Below are 21,152 nucleotides of genomic sequence, written 5' to 3'. Positions count from 1 at the left end.
ACTATAAGTGATTTTCATTTCTCCTCTCCCTGTGTTTCACTCCTTCCACTGAGGACAGAAAGTGTCCTTGGCTCTCAGCCTCCCACTGTGTCACAGCTCAAAGAAAAAGTGTGAGGACCAGACCAGCTCTAGGCTTTGCTGTACTGCCAGAGAGAAGCCTCAAACATTCCAGGTAAACTGGTGAGGAACAGAGGGTGAGGCAGAGCTTTGAAGCTGGCACAGGCTATGAGAAACACCAAGAAGACGATCTCAAGAAGCAGCGCTGGGCTGGGGATGCAGTTCAGGGGTACAGCAGCACCTGCTTATCAAGTGCCTGATGAGTGCAAGGTCCTGATTGATTCCCAGTACAGAGCAGGGCGGGGGCAGTTTATAACCTGAATCTGCTCCCAGCTTGGTGTTTTTTATCTTTCAGTAAAAATCGGAACAGTTTTATGTGGCACTGTGTCTAGCTGAATGTGAAACCACCTTGAGATTTAGACCACATGTCCTCACTGCTATTCTTACATTTTTAAATCCACTCAAATGCACAGATATCCCCCCTGGATTAACTGCATATTAACTAAAATCTGGCAGAAAAGCATCAGCAAAACCAAGAATAGCAAGATGAAGCCAGAGATTACTAATCTGTAAACGTGACTGGCTCCAAGGCCAGAGTTACGCATAGCACCCGTCCGGCTCTGAGTAGCACTGCCTGCACTGGGCTCTGCTGGGGGGCCTCCATGCATCCCTGCTAGTCCTGTATCTCCCCTTAGTGGCCCTGGCTACCTAGGCATCTTATCTCGGTGATGATCATTCCCAAAACTATAGGTTCATTGCCAGAGAGATTGAGGAAAAAAACAATTAGGAAAAACATATGATCAATTTTTAAAAATATATGAACAAGTAAGAAAAATACTTTTATCACATAAAAGTGGTAGGCATTACCCTAAACAAACTCTGAGGATACAGGTAATAATAAAGTTTCAAAGCAAAGATGGTCTCATGTGTGTTCATTGCAGAAAGGATACAAGAACTATTTCATCTCAGATTGTCACACATGAGCACTTTTGATCTTCAACCAGCAAATATTAATATTTCTTGACATATATTAAGAAGTGAAAAACAAGGTTACCTTGTTTTCAACTTAAAAGAATCCCCTGGACAGGAATATTATCTGAAGATACATGAAATAGAGAAGAAAATAAAAATACATAAAATTCCAAGACTGAATAACAGAAAGATGGAAGAGTAAATAAATCCAGTCCTAGGGTAACAAACATGCACAAAAGTAGAAAGCAAGAAAAGTCACTAATGGTCCCCAAGCTATCTTGCAACATTTCAAAAAAGAAGTTATTGGGAGCGAGAGCAGAAACATGCACCGTAAAGGTTTACTCAGCTAATTTACTCCACCGTGCCTCGCTGCAGTCAACCAAGGACTAGATTTGGAACCAATTTGCTCCTGTTGTCTGTGTAGCTCATGTACTTCTTTTGGTTTGTAACTAATACATTTTGGCAGATTCCAGCATTTCTCCAACACACAATATTCTCTCGGTACTTTTGAAAGTACAGGTACAGCGTGAGTAGTTCATTGTGATTCTCTGAAAAAGATGGGCTGCTCTGCAGCACACAGTTTATAAACCTCTGCTGTAACAGAGCTATTCATCACACATTCCTCCTAAAAATACAAGCATGGCTCCACAGCCCAAGATAAATCTGGACAAGCGTTACACAAAAGCTTCGGAGCGTGAACCTGGGAGAAACACCAGGATTTAAGTAATGGGGGGCGACGTGGTAACACTCAACCCAATCATACAAAACAGTAATCATAGCAGAATGATAACTATAATTCTTGAGCACTCAAAAATTTTTCAATTGTTTTACATGTTTCTCTGATTCTTCTACACATTCACAGCAAGGTACGAAAAAATAGTTTTCTGTGCATATTTTTACAGTGTAAGATAGAAATGCTTTTCCTACTCTCTAGATATTATATTCTCAATATTCTGCCACATTCCTCATTATTCCTTAAAACTGCTCTAGTCTAGGGTGCTCTCTGTAAGTGGGGAGGACTCATCTATAATTGTTGGATATTCAGGTTGTTTCCGACTATAAACTATTTTATGAACAGCTTGATGATGAATATTTTTATTTGTATGTATCATTGCACACTGTTCTGTCTGATTGTTCTCTGGAATACCCTGCAGAAAAGAATGCTCGGTCCACGGTGGGAAAAGAAAGTCACGTTCAGGCACTTAATTTCTATTACCAAATGGTTTTCCAGAAAACATAAGCAAATTTACATTTCTTCCAGCAGTGTAAGTGCAGACATCTTCATGTATTTACCAACTAGATGTATTTTCTTTAACAGTGTCAATTTAATAGGGCATAAATTGTATCTATAATTTGAAAATTTTCACCCTAATATTAATTGAACTTTATAATTGTCTCTGTGCTTTCCTTATTTTCTTTTGAGGTCAAAATTGATTAGAAGACATATTTAGCTATCAAAAATAATAAACATCTTTGATTTGTATATACTGTATCATCATGAGCACACTTTCTAAGACTTATCTTTCTTTCAAATGTCAATCTTTATGGCTTTATGCCTTTGCTTTCATCCGTATTCAAAATCTTTTTGTATTTCCAAAAGTAACCAGTTGTCGAAGTATACTCTATCAGAAACTTCATCTTTTTTCCACTGACTTAAGCAGTTCTGCTTCATTAATTCTTATGTTATAGCTATATTATTTTAATTAGTACAATTTTATAATATATATGAAAATATGTATCATGTCAGGTAATATGTATTAACATGTGTCACAAATGTCATATAACATATAGACACCCAATCTCTATATGATACCATTCTTATTTTAATTCATAGCTATTCTTATCACTTTCATCTTTATATAGGCACTATAATTACTTTGTCATGCTTCCAGTTTAAAAATCCTATTGCCTTATTTTAAACATTAAATTGGGAAGATCTGACATCTTTCGAATATAAAATTTCTCACCTAGCACATGAGCTATTTCAGTATTTCTCTTCTTTTCTATATCTTGGCAAAGTGTTGTGATTTTATTCCATCAAGGCCTTGCACACTCCAGAACACTTGGTAGTATTTGCTGTTATTGTGAAAATTTTTTCCCATTGTATTTTCTAACTAGTTACATCTGGTACCTGGTAGTATTTTTATAAGCCTATTAATTCTTTGAGAACTCTTAAGAGAGTGTGCTGCTCCATGTTCATTATTATCCAGGTGTTCAAAGGTCCTTGGTGATCACATCTCAGCAAGGCAGGTGAGCACTCATCCCTATAGGTAACCTTGTCCCCGTGTGTGTCAGACATGATCAAAGAGTCGATGTCTGCATAGCACTTTACACATTTTAAGTTTGTCCTATCTGTATCTCATCTGATATTCACACAACCTCTCTAACATGTATGGAATATGCTAGAGTAATTGAATTATTATTATTTCATCCCAAAACCAACGAAAGTGAGGTTCGGGGCTGAATTACTTGTCTTTAGAATTTGATAAAAATAAAGCCTTGTGGCCCCATGCAGACCTATTTTCTCAGGATCTTAGGGGAAGGGCTGTGTTTCTATCTAGTTCCCTCTGATGACTGCTCCAAAATATTTTGATCACCTAATTAAAGGAGGAGGCTTCCAAATCAGGTATTTATGCCACCATACCTCAATGACAACTGAACAATTATGCACCCACCAATGCATGATTATTATTAAAGCAGTTAAGAGTGCATTTCTTAAGTATCTATCTACAGAATCTTGCAAAAAGCACACAAAGGTTTGTGGGGCATAGCACTCAGATACAAATTTCACCTACAACCTAGTCACTTTCCCAGAGTCTTATTGCAAACACAATTTCCTTGGTAGTCTGTGGTTAATCGCAGGCTGGCCTGGCTACTATGGAAAACTTGGAACATCTTGGCTTCCTAGCCTCTACCCCAGAATCTGGCAGCCGGTCAGCTGGCGAGCACAGACTCAAAAAGCAGGACCACCATAAGCCCAGATGCCACTCACATTCCCTTAGCAGCCCTTCCAACAGGTGGGCTGGCTCCACTGTCCCGGAGTGACTGTCCACTGTGACCCAGAAATCTTATAGGGGCCTTTTGGGAAATGCCAAAGACAAGAAAATAGACATCCCAGAGAAAAGCTTCAGATTTGTTAGAGTTTAATACACATTTCAGTCACCCAGTCAGTACTTATGGAGCTACATACACAGCCCAGGCTAGGTCCTGGAGCTTGAGAATACATGACCCATTGCCTCTTCATCACCCAGTAAGCATGTAACTAGCCTTGCAATACTTGAATGAACTCCAAGGAAGGGTCACGGAAGCCAATTTTCCAGGCTGACAGCTGTGGAGACAGTATTCCAGAGTTTCTTTTCCAGAAATCCAGAGGGAGCCATGAAAGCAAAAACACCAAGAAGTATAAGTATAATAGATTGCATGAAACTTGGTCTTGGGGGTGGGGGACGGGACAGATCACAAAGACTGTGCTTACTCTCAGAAGGTGGGTTTTGTCTCAGCACTTAAAAGCAAGTAGCACAGAAGGTGGTGGGATAAAGGGACACAGAGGAGACTTTTCCAACTGACAAGGGTGGCCGCATGGGGACAGTTATGAGGATGATCAGATTCTAATGATAATTAACAGGGAAAATGGGCAGTGTTGTAGCTGGCAGGGGTCTCTGAGTGACCCTCCACCCCTCTTCAGGCCCCTGCCCTCACCCCGCTGACAAATGAAGCAATGAGTTTCTTAGTGAGAAATGGGGAGTGAAGACTGGTGTAGTAAAAAGTGCAAGTTTATTTAAAGTGTGGCAAATGCAGAGCAAGCAGAAGGAAAGCTATCAGCATCCGAGTGGCGCTGCAAGATAGGAGGCATCCATTTGGGATGCCCCATGAGGACGAGGTGTGTTTCATTCTTATGGTTTCTAAAAATAACTGCTTCCCTGATTGGCGATCTGGGCCAGTCAACATCTTAGCCTTTGTTTCTGGGAAGGGGACAAGGTCAGCATTAGCAAATGTAACACTTTCGTGAAGGTACAGTAGGGTGCATTTTATCCAAGACATGGTACACAGATGAGCATGTGATGATCTTACAATCATCAGCCACAGAGAAGCATGTGGTGATTTTATTGTGTTAGTCACTGGGTTTGTCCTGTTTCTTCTGTGTCCTTCCATCTCTATATTGCCCCTCTGAGAGACTCAGTCATCCTGCTTCCATAGGATGGGAGACAGAGCAATAATTCCTCTGGCTGCTTCTTGCTTGTTAGAGACAATGTGAAAATCAGGTGATGTTGGGTAAGGAGGGACACTCTAGGTAAGTGTGGTGGAAGGTGGCTCCATGGTAGGTGTCATCTGTAGACCATCTGTATTTTGATAGCATTGATGCAATATAAATGCAAGTAAGAAACTGTAGGCTGTCAGCTTAGTTATTTACTGTGACACAAAGGCCATCTCTCCTATATTCCGTAAGGAGTTCAGTCCCAAACTAGAGATATCAACTGTCACTATATTTCTCCCTCTGTAAGCAACCATCTAGCTGCTGGCAGGTGACCACCCTGGCTACTTCTGGCTAACAGGAGGTGGCCACTGGAGCAATGGATATGTCCATTGAGAGGTTGATTATATGGGTCACAGTAGAGAGAAAGAGGTGGATGGCTCCATCAAGAGGACAGTCTGCATGATCATGTGTGGTTTGTTAGTCCGTAGGTGAATGAACTCTGCCAAGAGATTAAAGCACATATGACCAAAGCTGGATGCAGCATTTGGTGCATAGGCCAAGCAATTAAAGGAAAGACCACTAAAGATCCCCAGACACAGTCAATATACCCATCCTAAATGGCAGTAAATGCAGAACATTTTTCGGGCTGGCCTCCCATTTTGAGTGTTAAGGAAATCTGGTTTCTAGGAGGCTTGAGTGTAGTCTCTGATCATTAAGGAGGAGACTTGAATTTTACCTTCACATGGCTTGATGGTGGATCCACTTAAATGCCAGCACACCTGTGCTAAGAGGGGATCCTTCGGGAGTGAGCAGAGTAAGTGCCCGTGGATACAGGGAGGGCAGATCAGGAGTCCTGGTACATCTCCAGACATTCTTTTCAACCATTGGGCTGGGCTATAGCTTCTTTCTGGACTGTTGCTGCTTTCTCTCTCTCTCTCTCTCTCTCTCTTTCTCTCTCTCTCCTCTCTGTCTCTCTCTATCTCACACACACACACACATGCTTACAGATCATTTTTAAATTAGACTGCCCATCTCAATTACACTTTTACAAACATAATAAAGGCAAGAGTTTAGTTGGTGTCACCAGAACCCCAGGGACTTTTGGTGACAATCTAGAGATTCTAATGGTTAACCTTTTCTGTCATTAAATTCTGTCCTGACAATAGAAATATAAAGCCCTGGCAAGGTGAACCGGTTGCTGCTCCCCTTAGATGATTACACAAGTTAGAAAGAAATATTTAAACAGCCCTGATGAGAGCTGACTTACTGTCCCTTCTTTTATCGGGGTACTATTATTATGTGACATGGGATCCCAACACTCCGAGTTTACTATAGCCTTTCCCACAGAGAAAAAAAAAATCTTAACTCTCCAGGAACTAGCCATTCTGTCCCTTCTTAGACCTCCTAAAGAAAAAGCCTCCATAATTTAATTGTCATGACCCTATTAGGACCCATAAGGGAGATACCTTTCATGAAAAATTATATACGTTTGAGAAATGAAGACATCTGCATTATTTTAAAAAGGATAAGAGACGCAGATCTTGTCAGAGGGACAGCTGGATTAACACCAGGGACAAGGGGTGTCTGCCAAGGTCCCTGGGGTGGGGGATGCCCCATCTAGAGTCCTTTGGAGGTGATCTGTTCAGGAACACCTGACAGAGGGCTGTCACCCTTAGCTCCATAGAAGATATCAGACGAGATTCCATTCATCCTCAGCTTCTTTGTCTACGTCCTCCTGCCTCACATTCCCCCTCTGCAGGGAGATCCTAAGGCTGAAATTCCAGGTTATGCAAGGTATGAGTTTTTTAAATATTCTGAATGTTCTTTTTTAAAAAAATTCATCGCAGTAAGAGACATATTGCCATTCATCCCCCTCAAAATACCTCCCTTCACTTCAGACACATTTATTTCATCATGGTCACCACTTTCTGGAGCAGTTTTGGACATCTTCTTTCATGAGAGTCTTTAGTTCCTCTATCATAGATGCCTCAGTTTCCTGAAGTGATCTAAACATTTACATTTCATGGTCATGTTGACTGTAGGGATGGATCAGATCTGTGGATAGGGTGGGTAAGAACACACTGCAGTGGTTCTGTGGGCCTGCATTTCCACTGGTTAGCACTGGGCAGCAGGATTCACTGTATTTTTATCACACCTTGTAAAGACACTTGGGAAAGAGGATTTCCAGAACTGTTTCAGAAAGTGTCAAGAAAGATGAGATAAGTGTATCTGAAGCAGGGAGAGGGGACTTCAGGGGAACTAACGGCAATGTGTCTTCCACCGAAAGCATACCTTTGTGGTGTTCCTCGTGTTCCTAGTCAGGGAAGCCTCATCCTACTGGCCAAAGAAAGCACTCCAGACATGGTGACACAGGTACCTGGCTCTGTGCTGGAAACCAAGGGGTACTGGAGCTCCCCCTAACTAACCTGGAAGTCCACCTAAGAGTTGTCTTGGGGTTCATCATATCTTCATATTAACTTCAACAGACTGCTCTTGACAGCTGAACAGTCCACCACCCAACAGGAAAGGGGCTTTGAACCAGACCCTAGTGCACTGATGGACAGGACAGATGGCCAGAGTTGCCCACCCAGCATCACTGATACCTCCTCATCCAGTTTGCAAGTGACACAGAATTTTATGAGATGCCAGGAATGCTGAGGAAAAGAGGCTTGGGTCTGTCCGGGATATTCGCTCTCTGGTAAAGTTAACCCATCCTCAAGAGAGCAAACCCCTGACTTAGGTTTCATCATTACCTCATACAGCTCACAAAATTAACCACTCCAATCCTCTCCAAGAGGAAGCGCTTGAGGCAGTGAGAAATTTAATGGATTTCAGGAAGAAGGCCTCCATTCTCCACCCTTACCACTGACAACTTTTCACACTTTACTGAGAGAACCATGTGAGCTATTAGCAGGTCATTTGACCCACTCTCCTTAAAACCTCTCTAGAAAACAACTCTAATAGCTCCCAGAATAGAACACGATCTGGGACTCTTCCTGACCACTGTCTGTCAGGCAGCTTCGCAAGCTGTAGCTGCTTCCCAGCATGTCTGTGTCTTCCCCGGGAGCCTCCAGCTCCAGCTCTGCATTCTCCAGCTCCGGACTGTACTCCACAACTACTCTATTTGGTGGGAGCCTGTGCCATGTCACACGAGGCATGTGGGGAATGAAGATTCTGCCCTCAGGATCTTCTCAACTAGTAAGGGATACAAGACACATCTAATCACTATTGTGTAGGGTAGAAAGTAATTCACAAACACCAAGATCCCATCATTCAGATGCACTGGGTATGCAGCAAAGAGACCGACAGCCTATCTTAGCATGGGCCAAATAAGCATTAACCCCAGTTGGTGAGCTATTGTTCAGGGCCTGCCATGAGCCAGGCTGTGTGCCAGGGATTTCCTCACCTCATTTCCTCTTAGGAGCATTCTGTTTGGTAAGTGATATTATCCCCTTTGTGTGTGTGTGTGTGTGTGTGTGTGTGTTACTGGGCACCAAATCCATGCAGGCACTACCATTGAGTGAAATCCCTAGCCTTTTTGAATTTCTTATTTTGAGACAGTGTCTAACTAGGTTGCCTCAGCTGGCCCTGACCTTGTCATCCTCCTGACTCTGCCTCCCAAGTCTTTGGCTTTACAGACAGGCACCACCTGGCCCAGGTGGTATCCCAACTCTACTAGAAATGGCCACAGGCTCAGTGACATCGGGTGACTCTCCCAAGGTCACTCAAATGATGTGTGGCAAAAACTGGATTCAAACACAAGAACCACCTGACTTTTGATCCCTTGACATTCATTATTAGTATTTCGTGGCAATATTTTCCTTCTGTGCAGCTGTGACTGATTTGTTTCCAAATTGCAGTTCATCAATTTGGACCCAGGCTGGTGAGCAACAAGGTACCCATTGCTAGTCCACAATGAAGACACACAGAGCCATCACTGACACAACCCACAATGTAGGATTGAGGCTTAGATCTGTCCCTACCTTTCCCCGATGTCCTCTGACATAAACTGTGATCCATATTTCTCCTTTCCAATGGAATGGGAAAATAAAAGAGTACAAAAGAGGAAATAAAATGGCTTCCAAATATAGGGGCACCCACTCCCCTTCCTTGCAGATTCTTCCAACAGGGCCAGGTTCACATGGGCACATGCAAAGTTGAGAGTCCACAATGGCTTCCAAACCAAGAACATTGTCCTCCCTCCCTCTGGCATTTGCCTTAACCCAAAGAAACACTTTAATGGCTTTTGTTTCTTTCTTTTCAGACTGTGAGGGGCAGAATTCTGGATTCTCACAGCTTAAGAAAGGCTTCAGGATAAAGCCTGAGTTGGTGTGTGCGGGCAGACCTATGCCCTCAGCTCACCTCTGCTGCCCCATCTGCCCCAAGGCCCAGGGGGACTCTGGGCCATCCTTTGAAACTCAGCTCAGACATCTCCTCCCAAAAGCCTCCTTAGACCATGCTCCAGGAGCACGTGTGCACAGATGGACACTCACTAGCGCCCTGCCCGGGCCCCTGTACCTTTGACCGTGGCCTTGGCATAGTTGTGCCCATGGTTTCCCAGGACCCCTTTTGTCTCCATGAGCCATGACAAGATGCCCACTATTCCCAACACTGAGTTTAGTGCAGGAACCCTTGCAGAACAAACCCTTGCAGAAGGGAAAGACAGACGGAGGGAGGAGAAGACTGTACGCAGACTCTCAGCCTACAGCCAGCCTTCCTTAGCTCACACTTGCCCTGGACCTGGTGAAATTCTCTGAGTCGAGGGTGCCAAGGGGCAAGGGGTGAGGCCTGAGGAAACACAGGCTGGAGGGAAGGATACTCTCTGAAAACACAGGGAAGATGTGAGCAGGAGCTCAGGGTCCCAGTGGGGAAGATCAGAACCACCATTTTGGAATACATGCAGAGCACAGCGGGGCAGCAAGAGCGACTCAGCTGCCAGCTCACCCCACAGGTGGCCTTGGACCTGCAGGGTAGGGCCAGCTTCCTCTGATCCCCATGTACCGGACTCGCGGAGGAAGGAAATTCCATGTTGTAATGCCTGGACTTCTTCCCTTCATTCCTAATCCATGACTAGGTGGCCTATTGGGCCTTCAAGAAACCATTTAGGCAGATCTCAAAAACATCAGAGCTCTTTTCTGCCAGTGTACAAGTAGAGAAAAATGAAACAGGACAAAGAGTTCTGGACCACATCACGTCATCTTTATTACCAAAAATGTTGTCAACCTAACTTAGGACTGGGAAGTAAAATGCATAAACGCCTTTCCTCTCACAGTATTGTAACCAGGTTGGAACAGAGCTGGATTCACTTTAAAATGCAGCCTTTAAAATCCATCTGGGTGGCTGCAGCTGTGTTATCTAGCTGTACACATGTGGATCTGAGTAGACCAAAAAAATAGTTCCCGGTATCTGAGGAGCCAGTGCTTTTAAACAAGTACTGCTCAAAGAACAAATGCTTTGCATAGATACAGTGCGTGAATCTGGAAAAAAATAAAAATCAGTAGCAGATCAGCAGCTCTGAGCAGCAGACTAGAGAATTTGGCTGGCATGTGTCAGAGATACGGTTGTAAAATGTTCACTATTCCATTTCTTTCTCATTTCCTGCACTGCTAGTGACAGGAGGAATCAAGAATCACCTTTACACTACATTTGCACATTTTTTAGTCACCTAAAGGAAAAAAGTCATGCTTTTCTTCATTTTATTTCTTCTTCCCAAAGAATCTGATTTTTGTGGAAACAAATTTATTCTCTCCTTTCACCGCAAGGATACAATCTCTCATTCAATCTGCTCGGCCTCAGTTTAGTTCCACCTTGAGACTTTATTTCATTTCCAGACATGTACAGAGTGGTTGGTATCCTTGCACTACTTCTCACTGTTGGGCAGAATTGCTTGGCAAGGTAGAAGCCTGCTGGAAAAATAAACCGATTACTTTTCTCTCTCCATATGCCCCTTAGGTAGGTAAAACACTGCTTCTAGAATCAAGTTTCAAAATCATAAAGAATCAGTTGGACTAAAGCACAAGAATATTTTGTTATGTTTCTAATCATGTTAATATGCAACTAGAAAACTTTAAATAAATGCTAAGATTTTCCCATTTAGTTATTTGCTTTCAGATATAGAATACAAAATGTGGCAGTAAGTTAACATTCTTTGTTTCCAAGATTTCATTAACATTTCAAAGACTGAGGCAGAGAGATTTCTATCATGCAGCACCTTACACAATCCTGTATCGTGGAAGGAGGCTCAAGCCAAAGAAAGAAGACTACAACCTAACTAGAAAGGTCTCACATCCTTTCGCTTCACAAGCTTGGTACCCTACAGCCTGAAGAGAATCAATGAGCAGCCTGTGAAACGCCCTCAGCTCCAGCTCTGACTCATTTTGATTGAAAAATGTGGCTTTGGCTCAGGCCATCTGCTGTCACGGTGGCCCAAGGTTGTCTTTCATTTGGAAACCACGCTGTCATCTTGGTTTAGAATATACAGGCAGTAGCATATGCTTCTCCTCGCTGCCCAGAGAGATGCTGGCGTGGAGACACGCAAAGGCTCCTGACTGAGACTTTGCTTATGAATTCTCGTCTTCTTTTCTCTCCTAGTTACCGTGACGGTGGGAGGCAAGCAACACTTGCTCGGACTATATGACACAGCAGGACAGGTATATTTTTATCATCTTGATTCGTTAAGGGTCCAAGGTGGTGTATAAAAGGAAACAATGACCTTGGTTTGTCATGTGGGAACCAGCACCATACACACTGCCCATTCTCATTCTTTGGGGACTATTTATCTACCTAAATGATAGCCACTCTTAATATTTTTTTGAAATTTTGTAAATAATAAAAAACTAAATCTTTATATTATCCAAGCAATTGATAACGACTTATTCATTGACCATCAACCATTAGTAACCAAAATTGCTAGGCATGTGGCACAAGCCCATGATCTCACCACTTTGGGAGTCCGAAGTAGGAGGATTACAAGTTTAAGTCCAGTGCAGGCAACGTAGCAACTTAAGAGTTTTTTTTTAAATGCCTGGGATGTAGCTCAGTGTAGAACAACACTGGTTTCAATCCCTAGTACCACAAAATAATAATATAACAACCAAAATAATTATTTATGTATTTATTTATTTATTTGGTTTGTTTATTTGTTTTTAAGATAGGGTCTGGCTGTGTAGTCCCTGAACTCACTATGTAGCCCAAGCTTCAAACTTGCAGTGATCCTCCTGCCTCAGCCTCCAAAGCTCTGGGATTACAGGTGTGCACCACCATGCCTGGCTTCAAAATAGTTTATTTGACCAAGGGTTTCAATCTCATCCCGTCCAAACCCATGCCCAATCAAGGATTAAGAGGCCAACATTATAAACTTTGGTTTCTCTCATTTTTTGCACGTTACTTTCTTTGTCCATCATTTGAGTTGCCTAATGTACTATGCAAAGGCCTCAAATGAGACTGGTAGGAGAGGGGAGAGGGAAATGATGGATGAAATGAAGGAAAACTAAGATTTTAGGTATTTTCCAAAAGTGGTGATCAACCTCTGAATAAGTGGGAGTTAACTAAATTCTCTAAGATTCTCCAAGTGTTCTTACTTGGTCAGAAATATTTCTTCAAACTGGAGAACTCGGCAAGTCGATAATGTAGGGTGTGGAGTAGCATTCCCAACACTTCACTCATTACCACAGCTCCACAGGGGTGAAAATGCTGCCTTAACTCTCTTTCCTATTCCCACACACATCAGTGTAAAAAGTTCCTAACATTATAATCCCAGCGGTCGAAGGGGTTGGCCAGGCAATGGATGGCAAGTGTCTAATTTCTTGGGTACAGATGGTTGCCATAACATCTGGGGTCATTTATTCAGATCAGAGTCAGTAGATTGTTCAAATCTGTTCATATACTGTAAGCCCTGCAGAGGGACCATTTGACCACACTATTTCCCTCTCCGAGTTTCCTGATAATTGCTACTGGTTGTATATTTGTCTAGGCCTTTTTTATAATTACCTGGAAATATACCCTTTTGCTCAGCTTGGATGATCTCTACTAGAAAATACATAAATGTAATGTCTTTGAAGATTTCTGTGTGCATTTGTAGAGCTCTCTGTCTGAATGTGGGCTGTCGAAGGCTAGTCCTGTACGCAGGATCTGGAAAACCTAGCATTTGACTCAGGGCTCTTAGAAGCGCCCAATTTCCTCTCCTGGGAAGACATCTGCTGAGGCAAGCACTTCAGAAGCTAGGGAACAGATGCAAACTCTGACATCAATAGCAATGCCCCTAACAAGCAAAGGATGTGCCCCTACTCAGGTGCGCAAATGGGGAGATCTGTTTGGCTTCTCAGTACTGTTTGTATCCTCCACCAAGAAGCATTCCACCAATGGAGATACATTGGGGGCCGAAACTGCCAAAGCTAATCCAGTCACATAGTTTGTTTGGGGTGTCCCCTTTCTTCAGGAGCTCAGAGCCTAAGAGTTTATTCCCTCATGGTCAAATTTTATAAATATACTCCAGTTTGAAAATCTCAGTACACAGGGATTATTCCATAACTGAAACCCTTCCACGGTCCCTGGCCTCCTAAAAAAGCTCTGCCCCTGCCCCCATGGGCATTCTATTTTTCCCCTCTTCCGCAGCCATGCCTGATGACAGCGGTGAGTGAGCTCCTGTGCATTAACTGCCCCAAGAACACCTCCCATAGGCCTCTATCTCATTTCAAATCCAATAAAACTACTTAAAAGCTCTTGTAGAGTTTAATTATTCTTTCCCACTTGCTCGGTTCTTTTTTTAATTATTTAAATAATGCTAGTGTTGGGCCAAGGAGGTAGCTCAGCAGCACAGTGCCTGCCTGACAATCACAACATGGCCCTGAGTTTGATCTCTGGTACCCACTGAAATAAATAAGTAAATAATGCTAGTGTAAGCATTAAGCTATGAGAGTATTGTAAAAAATGTCTTTAAACTCTGAACTGAAGTAAGTAGGAGACCCAAACCTTTGACACAGAAGTGACAAATGCTAGCCAAATATGATAAATGGGTTCTGGAAATTTCCTCAACTTAACTGTCTTAGTTACTTTATCTCATCACTGAGACAAAATACCTGATGCCCAAGTTGGGAAAGGAAAGGTTTATTTCTTACAGTTTTTGGAGGTTTCAGTCCACACTCAGTTGGCTCCAAGACAGGCAGGCATGGCTGACCTGCAGTTCATGGTGGCTACAAACAGCAAGCTCAAACCAGCAAAGAGAGCAAGACGCACCTTACTTTGAGAACCACTGTGTTAGAAAATTGCCATTTGAAGTGTGACCCACTCTCCGGCACCATGGGCTCCCCAGGAAGAAATGCAGACCGAGTCCTCTGAATCTGAAAACCGACTTTAAGAAGATCCCCAGCTGTTTTGAGAAGCACTACTCTAAGAAGCCTTTGTTGGGTCCTGCATTATCCCCAAAGTTATGAGGTGCAGTGGAAAAAAGCTATTATGAAATAGAATCTAAATAATAGCTATTTTTTGCAAAAATTTTAATTTAGAGCCCCTGTCCCAAACGTTCCATCCCAATCCTAGCCCTTTGTTATATTCTCATGACTGTTTCTGAGGTCACACAGCTAAAGAATGTCTGTAACTAACTCAAAATTACTCATTTAGCCAAATGTTAGAAAGAAAGAAAGAAAGAAAGAAAGAAAGAAAGAAAGATGACCTCAAAACCAGTTGATAATCCTTGAACTACAAAAAAAGGAACTAAGTCTTTGAATATGACTCTAGAGTTCGCTCTTGCTTGAATAATTAGATTCTCTTACATGAATAAACCAAAGAGCAACACCCTTAGCTTTGTCATCAGCTAATTGTGAGTTAGGGCTGACAAAAACAACCTCATGAAGCAAATGAATTTTGAAAGGTAGTGACAAGAACTCATTATCTAAAAAAAGGTCAACCCTGAGCAAAATCATTTGACCCGGTTCTCGAATCTTGACGTACAACTCTGCCTTGGACAGGGCTGCAGCAAAGGCCTGGCTTGAGACACCCCCGCCACTTCACAGTTCAGCCAAGCATTTGCTAAGGGCAGCTTGTGATGAAGCTACACGTGTGCACTGCCAGCACATGGCAGCTGCTGTTAGACATTAGCTCCCTCCCCAAGCCCCGGAAACACGACTAACATCTGGAGGTGGAGACATCTTTTAAAGATAAAGAGCCTTCAGAACTCTGGCTCCTCTGTTGGGTAGAATCCCAGATACGAGCTTAGTCGTGAAATGAGGGACCTGCCCCCATCCTTTCCGGATCACACCAGGTAAGCACGGGCTAGACCTCCAGCCAAGTCCTCGTGGGTCATCCAACTCAGCCTGCACACCAAGGCTGCTGTGGTACATCGATGATAGTCTCCTGGTAAAAAATGTCCAGAGCACCGCTCTTTGGCTCAGGTACAGAAAGAGTGGCAGAGCTGACTTTGCAGTGACACAGCCCTCACTGGCCAGCTTGTTTTGAGTGCACCAGGAGAGGATGCTGGCGATCCATCGCCACACTGGGAGAGGGGTCTTTCCTGAGTTAGGGGTTCCAGCCAGGAATCCTCCCCGCCGCTGGCAACCATGCTAAGACACCTCATCTCCTTCCCTGTGTACACCCTCGCCCAGAACAGAGATGTGAGCAAACCCCACTCCAGTCCTGCCTGTCTGGCTGCACTCCAGGTGGCCACACCTCAAAGGCAGCAGTCCCCGAAGAGGGCTGTCATCGAAGCACTGCCAGAGGAGTGTGGTCAGCCCAGCAGTCCTCTCTGGGGGTAAACCCTGCACTCTGCACCTCAGAGACTTGGGGCCACCTGCATGAAAGCAGCACGTCTTGGTGTCTGTCCTCGAGAAACCGCAGCAGCCTAGCTGCCACCAGCAACCTAGGTAACATGAAGGCCATCTGCACTCTGTCACAGGGTGGCAAACCCATGTCTCCTCCAGGACCCCCAGAAGACAAAGAAGCCTGCAAGCATGGACAGCTGGGTCTCCTTAGTGGCAATCCAGGTCCACTTGGAAGTCTTCTGCTGCTGGCTGACATAGCAGGACCATCTGGAGTGCAGGATCTGGCATTAGCCTCCCATGAAGAGTCCACCCAAACCCTCAGAACAAAAGTTTCCCCCACAAGCCTCTGACCTTCCCGCTCACGTGTATCTCCATGTGGCTCCCAGGAGTGCGTGGACTGGAGGGACTGAGAGGAGTCTGTCCACACCACAGGTTATCTGTGAAAGGGACCTTAAGATCCAAGCTTCTCCCCAAATTTTTAAAAAAGGAGCTGAAGGGGCACTGACCAAGAGAGGAAGTCAGGGTAAGCAAACATTTGGTTCACACTGTTGCCTGGTTCAGAAAAAGTTAATTTCAAAGTCAGCCCTGGTATCCTATCAGGCACCAGGATTTACAGCTGTTGCCAACTGGGGTGTAGCAGGACTTGTTTACTAGGTCATTAAAGCACTCAGGGCATTGCAGACACTGTCCAAAGAAGTCTACAAGTATTAACACAGTTTATTCCCACAACACCCCTGTGAGACTGGCACTATTCTCAGTTACAGATAAGGAAACTGAGGCAGACAGAATTTACCCAAGATTGCAGCAGAGTTCCAGGCAAGATGCAGATTCCATACATGGAATCATTTCATGTATTTTCATTTAAAAATCTTTCTCCAATTTGATTGCCAGTATTTATTCGCCTTGGATAGTTCATGTCAGCAAACCATGGCCTGCCTGACTTTTCCATAATGTAAGTAGAATTTCCTTCACAGTTGCTGGGTAGAGAATCAAACAAACATGAGCCTTTCAGACTCGTTATTTGTTGCTGCCTTTTGCAGTTCCGTCATTTCTCCGGATTGTTTTCCGTGTTCTGGACTTTCAGGTTTTCAATATACAGTGTTTGCTGCCATCCTGTGGTGATTTCAAGCAGATGCCAGCTTCCGATGGTCTCCCTTTCCCAGATCCCTGGGTAATACCTGTGTCTTCAAAGATACCTGCCTGGATAACTGAGTTCAAATAAATGCTGCTCCGTCCCTTAGATCCGAGCAACGGCCCATTGTATAGTCACAGTTAAGAGATAGGTCTGGGTGCAGGTATTTGGTGTCTGCTTTCTAATAACTGTATCCTTGGCCCATTAGGAAAGTCCTCTAACTCTCAGCTTCTCTTCTGTGAGATTTGGAGGGTAACAGTGCCATCTTTCTAGTGTCATCTCTCCAGAGTCTTTGTGCAAATTCCACAAGGTGGTGGTGCGTACAGAAGCTTTAAACCAAGGCACCCAGACTTTGACTTCCCTCACCACCTTAAGTAAAGAAGATTTGTCATGGGTTGCATGTAAAACATGGAATAGAGTTGATCTAGGTGGGCCCACTGAGGGGGCGCAAGGGAGATTTTTCTCAGGTGAGGTCTGCAGCTTAAAGAGCACACATGTGCAAAACATCAACAATGCAGGCAGCATGGATCAGAGCAGAGAACGCAAGAGCAAGAGCCACCTGCGTCTTTATTGTACAATTCTTATACAGGTCATTATCTCACGTTTACATTCTTACATGGTGCTGTAACCAGCGCATGTGCGTTTGCCTGTGCTAAGACGTGGTTATGTTGCTGTGCCCCACTGTGCACCCATGATAGGCAAGCGAGTCACATCCTCAGCTGTTCTTAGGTTCCCATAAGCTTTGAAGCAGTCTGAGTGATTCCCACAATCTACATAAGTAACAAAGCTTTCTTCCTTTTTTATACGTTAACTTATTAAATTATTCTATGAAACAACACAAGCTCAAGTTTACTAAAGAAGAAAATGTGCAAGACTGCTTAGTAATAATAAATGCCTGCCTTCACAAGTGCACACATGTGCAAGTAGATCCAATCCCCAGTATGAGAAAAATGACATAATAATGTTAAAAACTTATGATCATGTTGCAGCCATGTTTCTGTCACACACAGCCTCCATCAGCCCATGAGTCCATGCTTAATTCTTAGTAATAGGTCTTGGACACATCCTCAGTTGATGGGGATGATACAAACCACCTGTTCTCAACTCTGAGCCCACACAGGATTCCCAGATGGCCAGGCACACTCTCCAGAGACTCTGATTTTATTGATCCCAGAGTATGGAAGGAGTTGGGGCAGGTAGTCAGTTATCTGGGCATGGAGGTATTTTTGAAGCTCTTCAGTAATTGTAATAGAAGTTTCTGTAGTAAATGGCTCCAGAAGAGATGTCACTGTAGAGACACTGGAGATCACTGTAGTCTCCATTTCTTCTAGTGAGTCAACGATATTCACAGAATATTCTCTGTGAACAGAGTACAGGTGGGAATGAGAGAAAAATCAGACTGGTCCCTGATCCTCCTGTGATGATCCAGGTGGGAGGACCAAGTGGCAGGGGACAGGTAGTACCATGAATGTCCACAGATTACAGCCTGCAGTGATTCCATAGCTTCTTAGTCTTACCTTGCTGCTCTCTGAGGAACTGCTCCAAAGAGAAAGGAGAGAGGCAGAGAGACCAAGGGAGAGAAAGTGTGGTGTGCAGGGTTAGTCGCACAGAGAAGAAGGCAGTGCCACAAACCAGTCATTCCCTTCCCCACTCCCCGTATCACACATGCAGACGAGAACGCAGCTCAGCTGCATTGCGACAAGTAGCCCAGACCGACCTCCCATGATGACCAACATTCGTTCAGTTGTGCTCCCAACTCCTATTCATTTGCTTAGAAATATGATAAGGAATTGCAGTAATAGGTGTGATTTTTGAGGGGTTTGGTTTTATTTTTTAGGATCCTATTTTCTGCATCTTGTTCATCCTGCCTTGTACTTTCCTTGGGTACCTGATCCTTTTGCATAAGTTTTAATAGTAGCAGCAGTAGCAGCCATACCCACTGAGCCTTCTGCTCTGGGTAACTTGCGTAGATCAGTGTGTGCTCTCCAGCCAGAAAAGCCCACCTTCAACATGCTAAGGCCTTCCTTTGGGTCACATGAGTCTATATATGTGTACACGTGTGTGTGCTCCTTTTTATAAAGACAGCAGAGGTAGCAGAAAGACACTAAGGTTGATATTAAAAATATACCATTGGCACATTGTTTTAAAAAATAAGTGGCGCAATGAAATGAACTGTGTAATTTATATTTTTAACCTAATTGCATATATTATACACCTACAAATGATTGGAAGTACATTTACTTCTGTTTCTGGGAGAGAGGAAAAATATTTTTTCTTTTTGTTTCTGGGAGAGAGGAAAAATATTTTTTTTCTTTGTCTTTTTTTTTTTTTTTCCTTTTTATCGGTACCAGGGATCGAACTCGCGACTGCCTGCTTGCAAGGCAGGCGCTTATGCCACTTTGAGACGGGCTCTCACCATGCAGTTCAGGCTGCCCTTGAACTCACTTTGTAGCCCAGGTTGGTTCTGAACTTGCAACAATCCTCCTGCCTCAGCCTCTTGAGTACTGGGATTACAGGCATGTGCCACCATGCCTGGCTAAGAGAGAAAAAGTATTTAGAGATCACATTAAGATGGAAACCAGTTTTTCCTTCTATCTGTGTGTTTCTGAAATGCCTGCATTTTTGCAACAGTCACATATGTTTTATAACTTTTTATAACTAAATGCTTGGGAGAGGAGTCAGGGCTCTAATAATTGCTCCATGAATACTTGTGAGTTATAGGTTTGATGATGCATATTCACACACAGGGTATGCATGTATGTACTATACCTTACCCACAAATCTGAATGTTATGCATAGGTACAGTGTACATGTCATGTTGTGGTATGTGATGTGTTATGGTTTGTGTTCAGAAGCCCCCCACCAAGCCTCATGCAATCATGGACATGGCTGAATCTAGGGTTTGTGATAGGTTTGTTGTCTAGTGCTGGGATTGGCAATGTGAGTGCTGCCCTTGCCCAGGGGTGGAGCTGGCATACAGTGTAAGGGTGAGAAGAAGGCTGTCTTTTCTCTTTTGCACTGTTCACACCTGATGTTTGCAGTAGACAGGAACAGCTGCCCCACCACATCATCCGCCTTGGAACCAACTGGTTATAGACTGAAACCTCCAAGAACTGTAAGAAATAAAGCTTCCCTTGCTTCACTTTGGGCGCCAGGTATTTTGTGTCAACAACGAGAGAAAAGTAACTAAGACAGATGTGCACATTAATAGTATGCGTGTACACTCACAAAGTTATTTTTCACTTATCCATCACTAAATTCTATGAAAATACATGAAAGTTTATTGAAAGAGCGTATTTTCTCTTGGAGCCTCCTAAAGTAACTTGTCTACAACAAGACACCTGATATTTTTCCATAGTTGAAATAATGCTATGTTTTACTTTGTGTGTATCATGTTCCACTAACACAACAGATAATGGAACCAGAAACTTTTCCACCAGAGTATATTCTGACCAGAAAAATCCCTCAGAAAGACTTAAGGTGGCATTTTATTTATTTGATCACACTATGGATTTTGGATATATATATCCCAAATTCTTATCTCTGAACCTTTATCCAACAGTTTCTTCAAAACTCTGTTACTTTTACTATAGCACAATTCACAAGAATCAAGATATAGAACCAGCCTAGGTGTCCACCAGTGAATGAACAGATAAAGGAAATCTGAAATATACTATAGACACAATGCAACAGTATTCAGTCATAAAGAAAACACAAGTATGTCTTCTGCCAGCAAATGGATAGAACTGGAGATCATTACATCAAGTGAGCTAAGCCAGGATCACAGTGCGCTGGAGCAGAGGGCTCCCCTGAGCTACCTCAAATCCATCAGACTCAGGCACTACAAACCATTATCTGCTCTTTCCACAGGAGGACTACAACCAGCTGAGGCCACTGTCCTACCCCAACACCGATGTGTTTTTGATCTGCTTCTCCGTCGTAAATCCTGCCTCTTACCACAACGTCCAGGAAGAATGGGTCCCAGAGCTGAAGGACTGCATGCCTCATGTGCCTTATGTCCTCATAGGGACGCAGGTTAAAG

General features: G+C 43.4%; 1 protein-coding gene across 4 annotated transcripts in view; it reads left to right on the top strand.

Annotated features, from left to right (window-relative positions):
* The window catches only part of Rhoj (ras homolog family member J), a 124,065-nt gene that overhangs the window by 67,726 nt on the left and 35,187 nt on the right, over positions 1-21,152 (top strand). For all 4 annotated transcript variants that reach the window (XM_063241102.1, XM_063241104.1, XM_063241103.1 and 1 more), the window contains exons 2-3: positions 11,816-11,874; positions 20,981-21,145. In XM_063241102.1, coding sequence (XP_063097172.1) covers positions 11,816-11,874; positions 20,981-21,145 — 224 coding nt within the window. The remainder of the gene's footprint in view (positions 1-11,815; positions 11,875-20,980; positions 21,146-21,152) is intronic.

This window comes from Cavia porcellus, unplaced genomic scaffold (assembly GCF_034190915.1).
Source record: "Cavia porcellus strain 051 isolate PalLab524CR breed Dunkin Hartley unplaced genomic scaffold, mCavPor4.1 scaffold_31, whole genome shotgun sequence".
Taxonomy (NCBI): Eukaryota; Metazoa; Chordata; class Mammalia; order Rodentia; family Caviidae; genus Cavia; species Cavia porcellus.
Note: the sequence above shows the minus strand (reverse complement) of the source record. Positions and strands in the feature narration are given on the sequence as shown.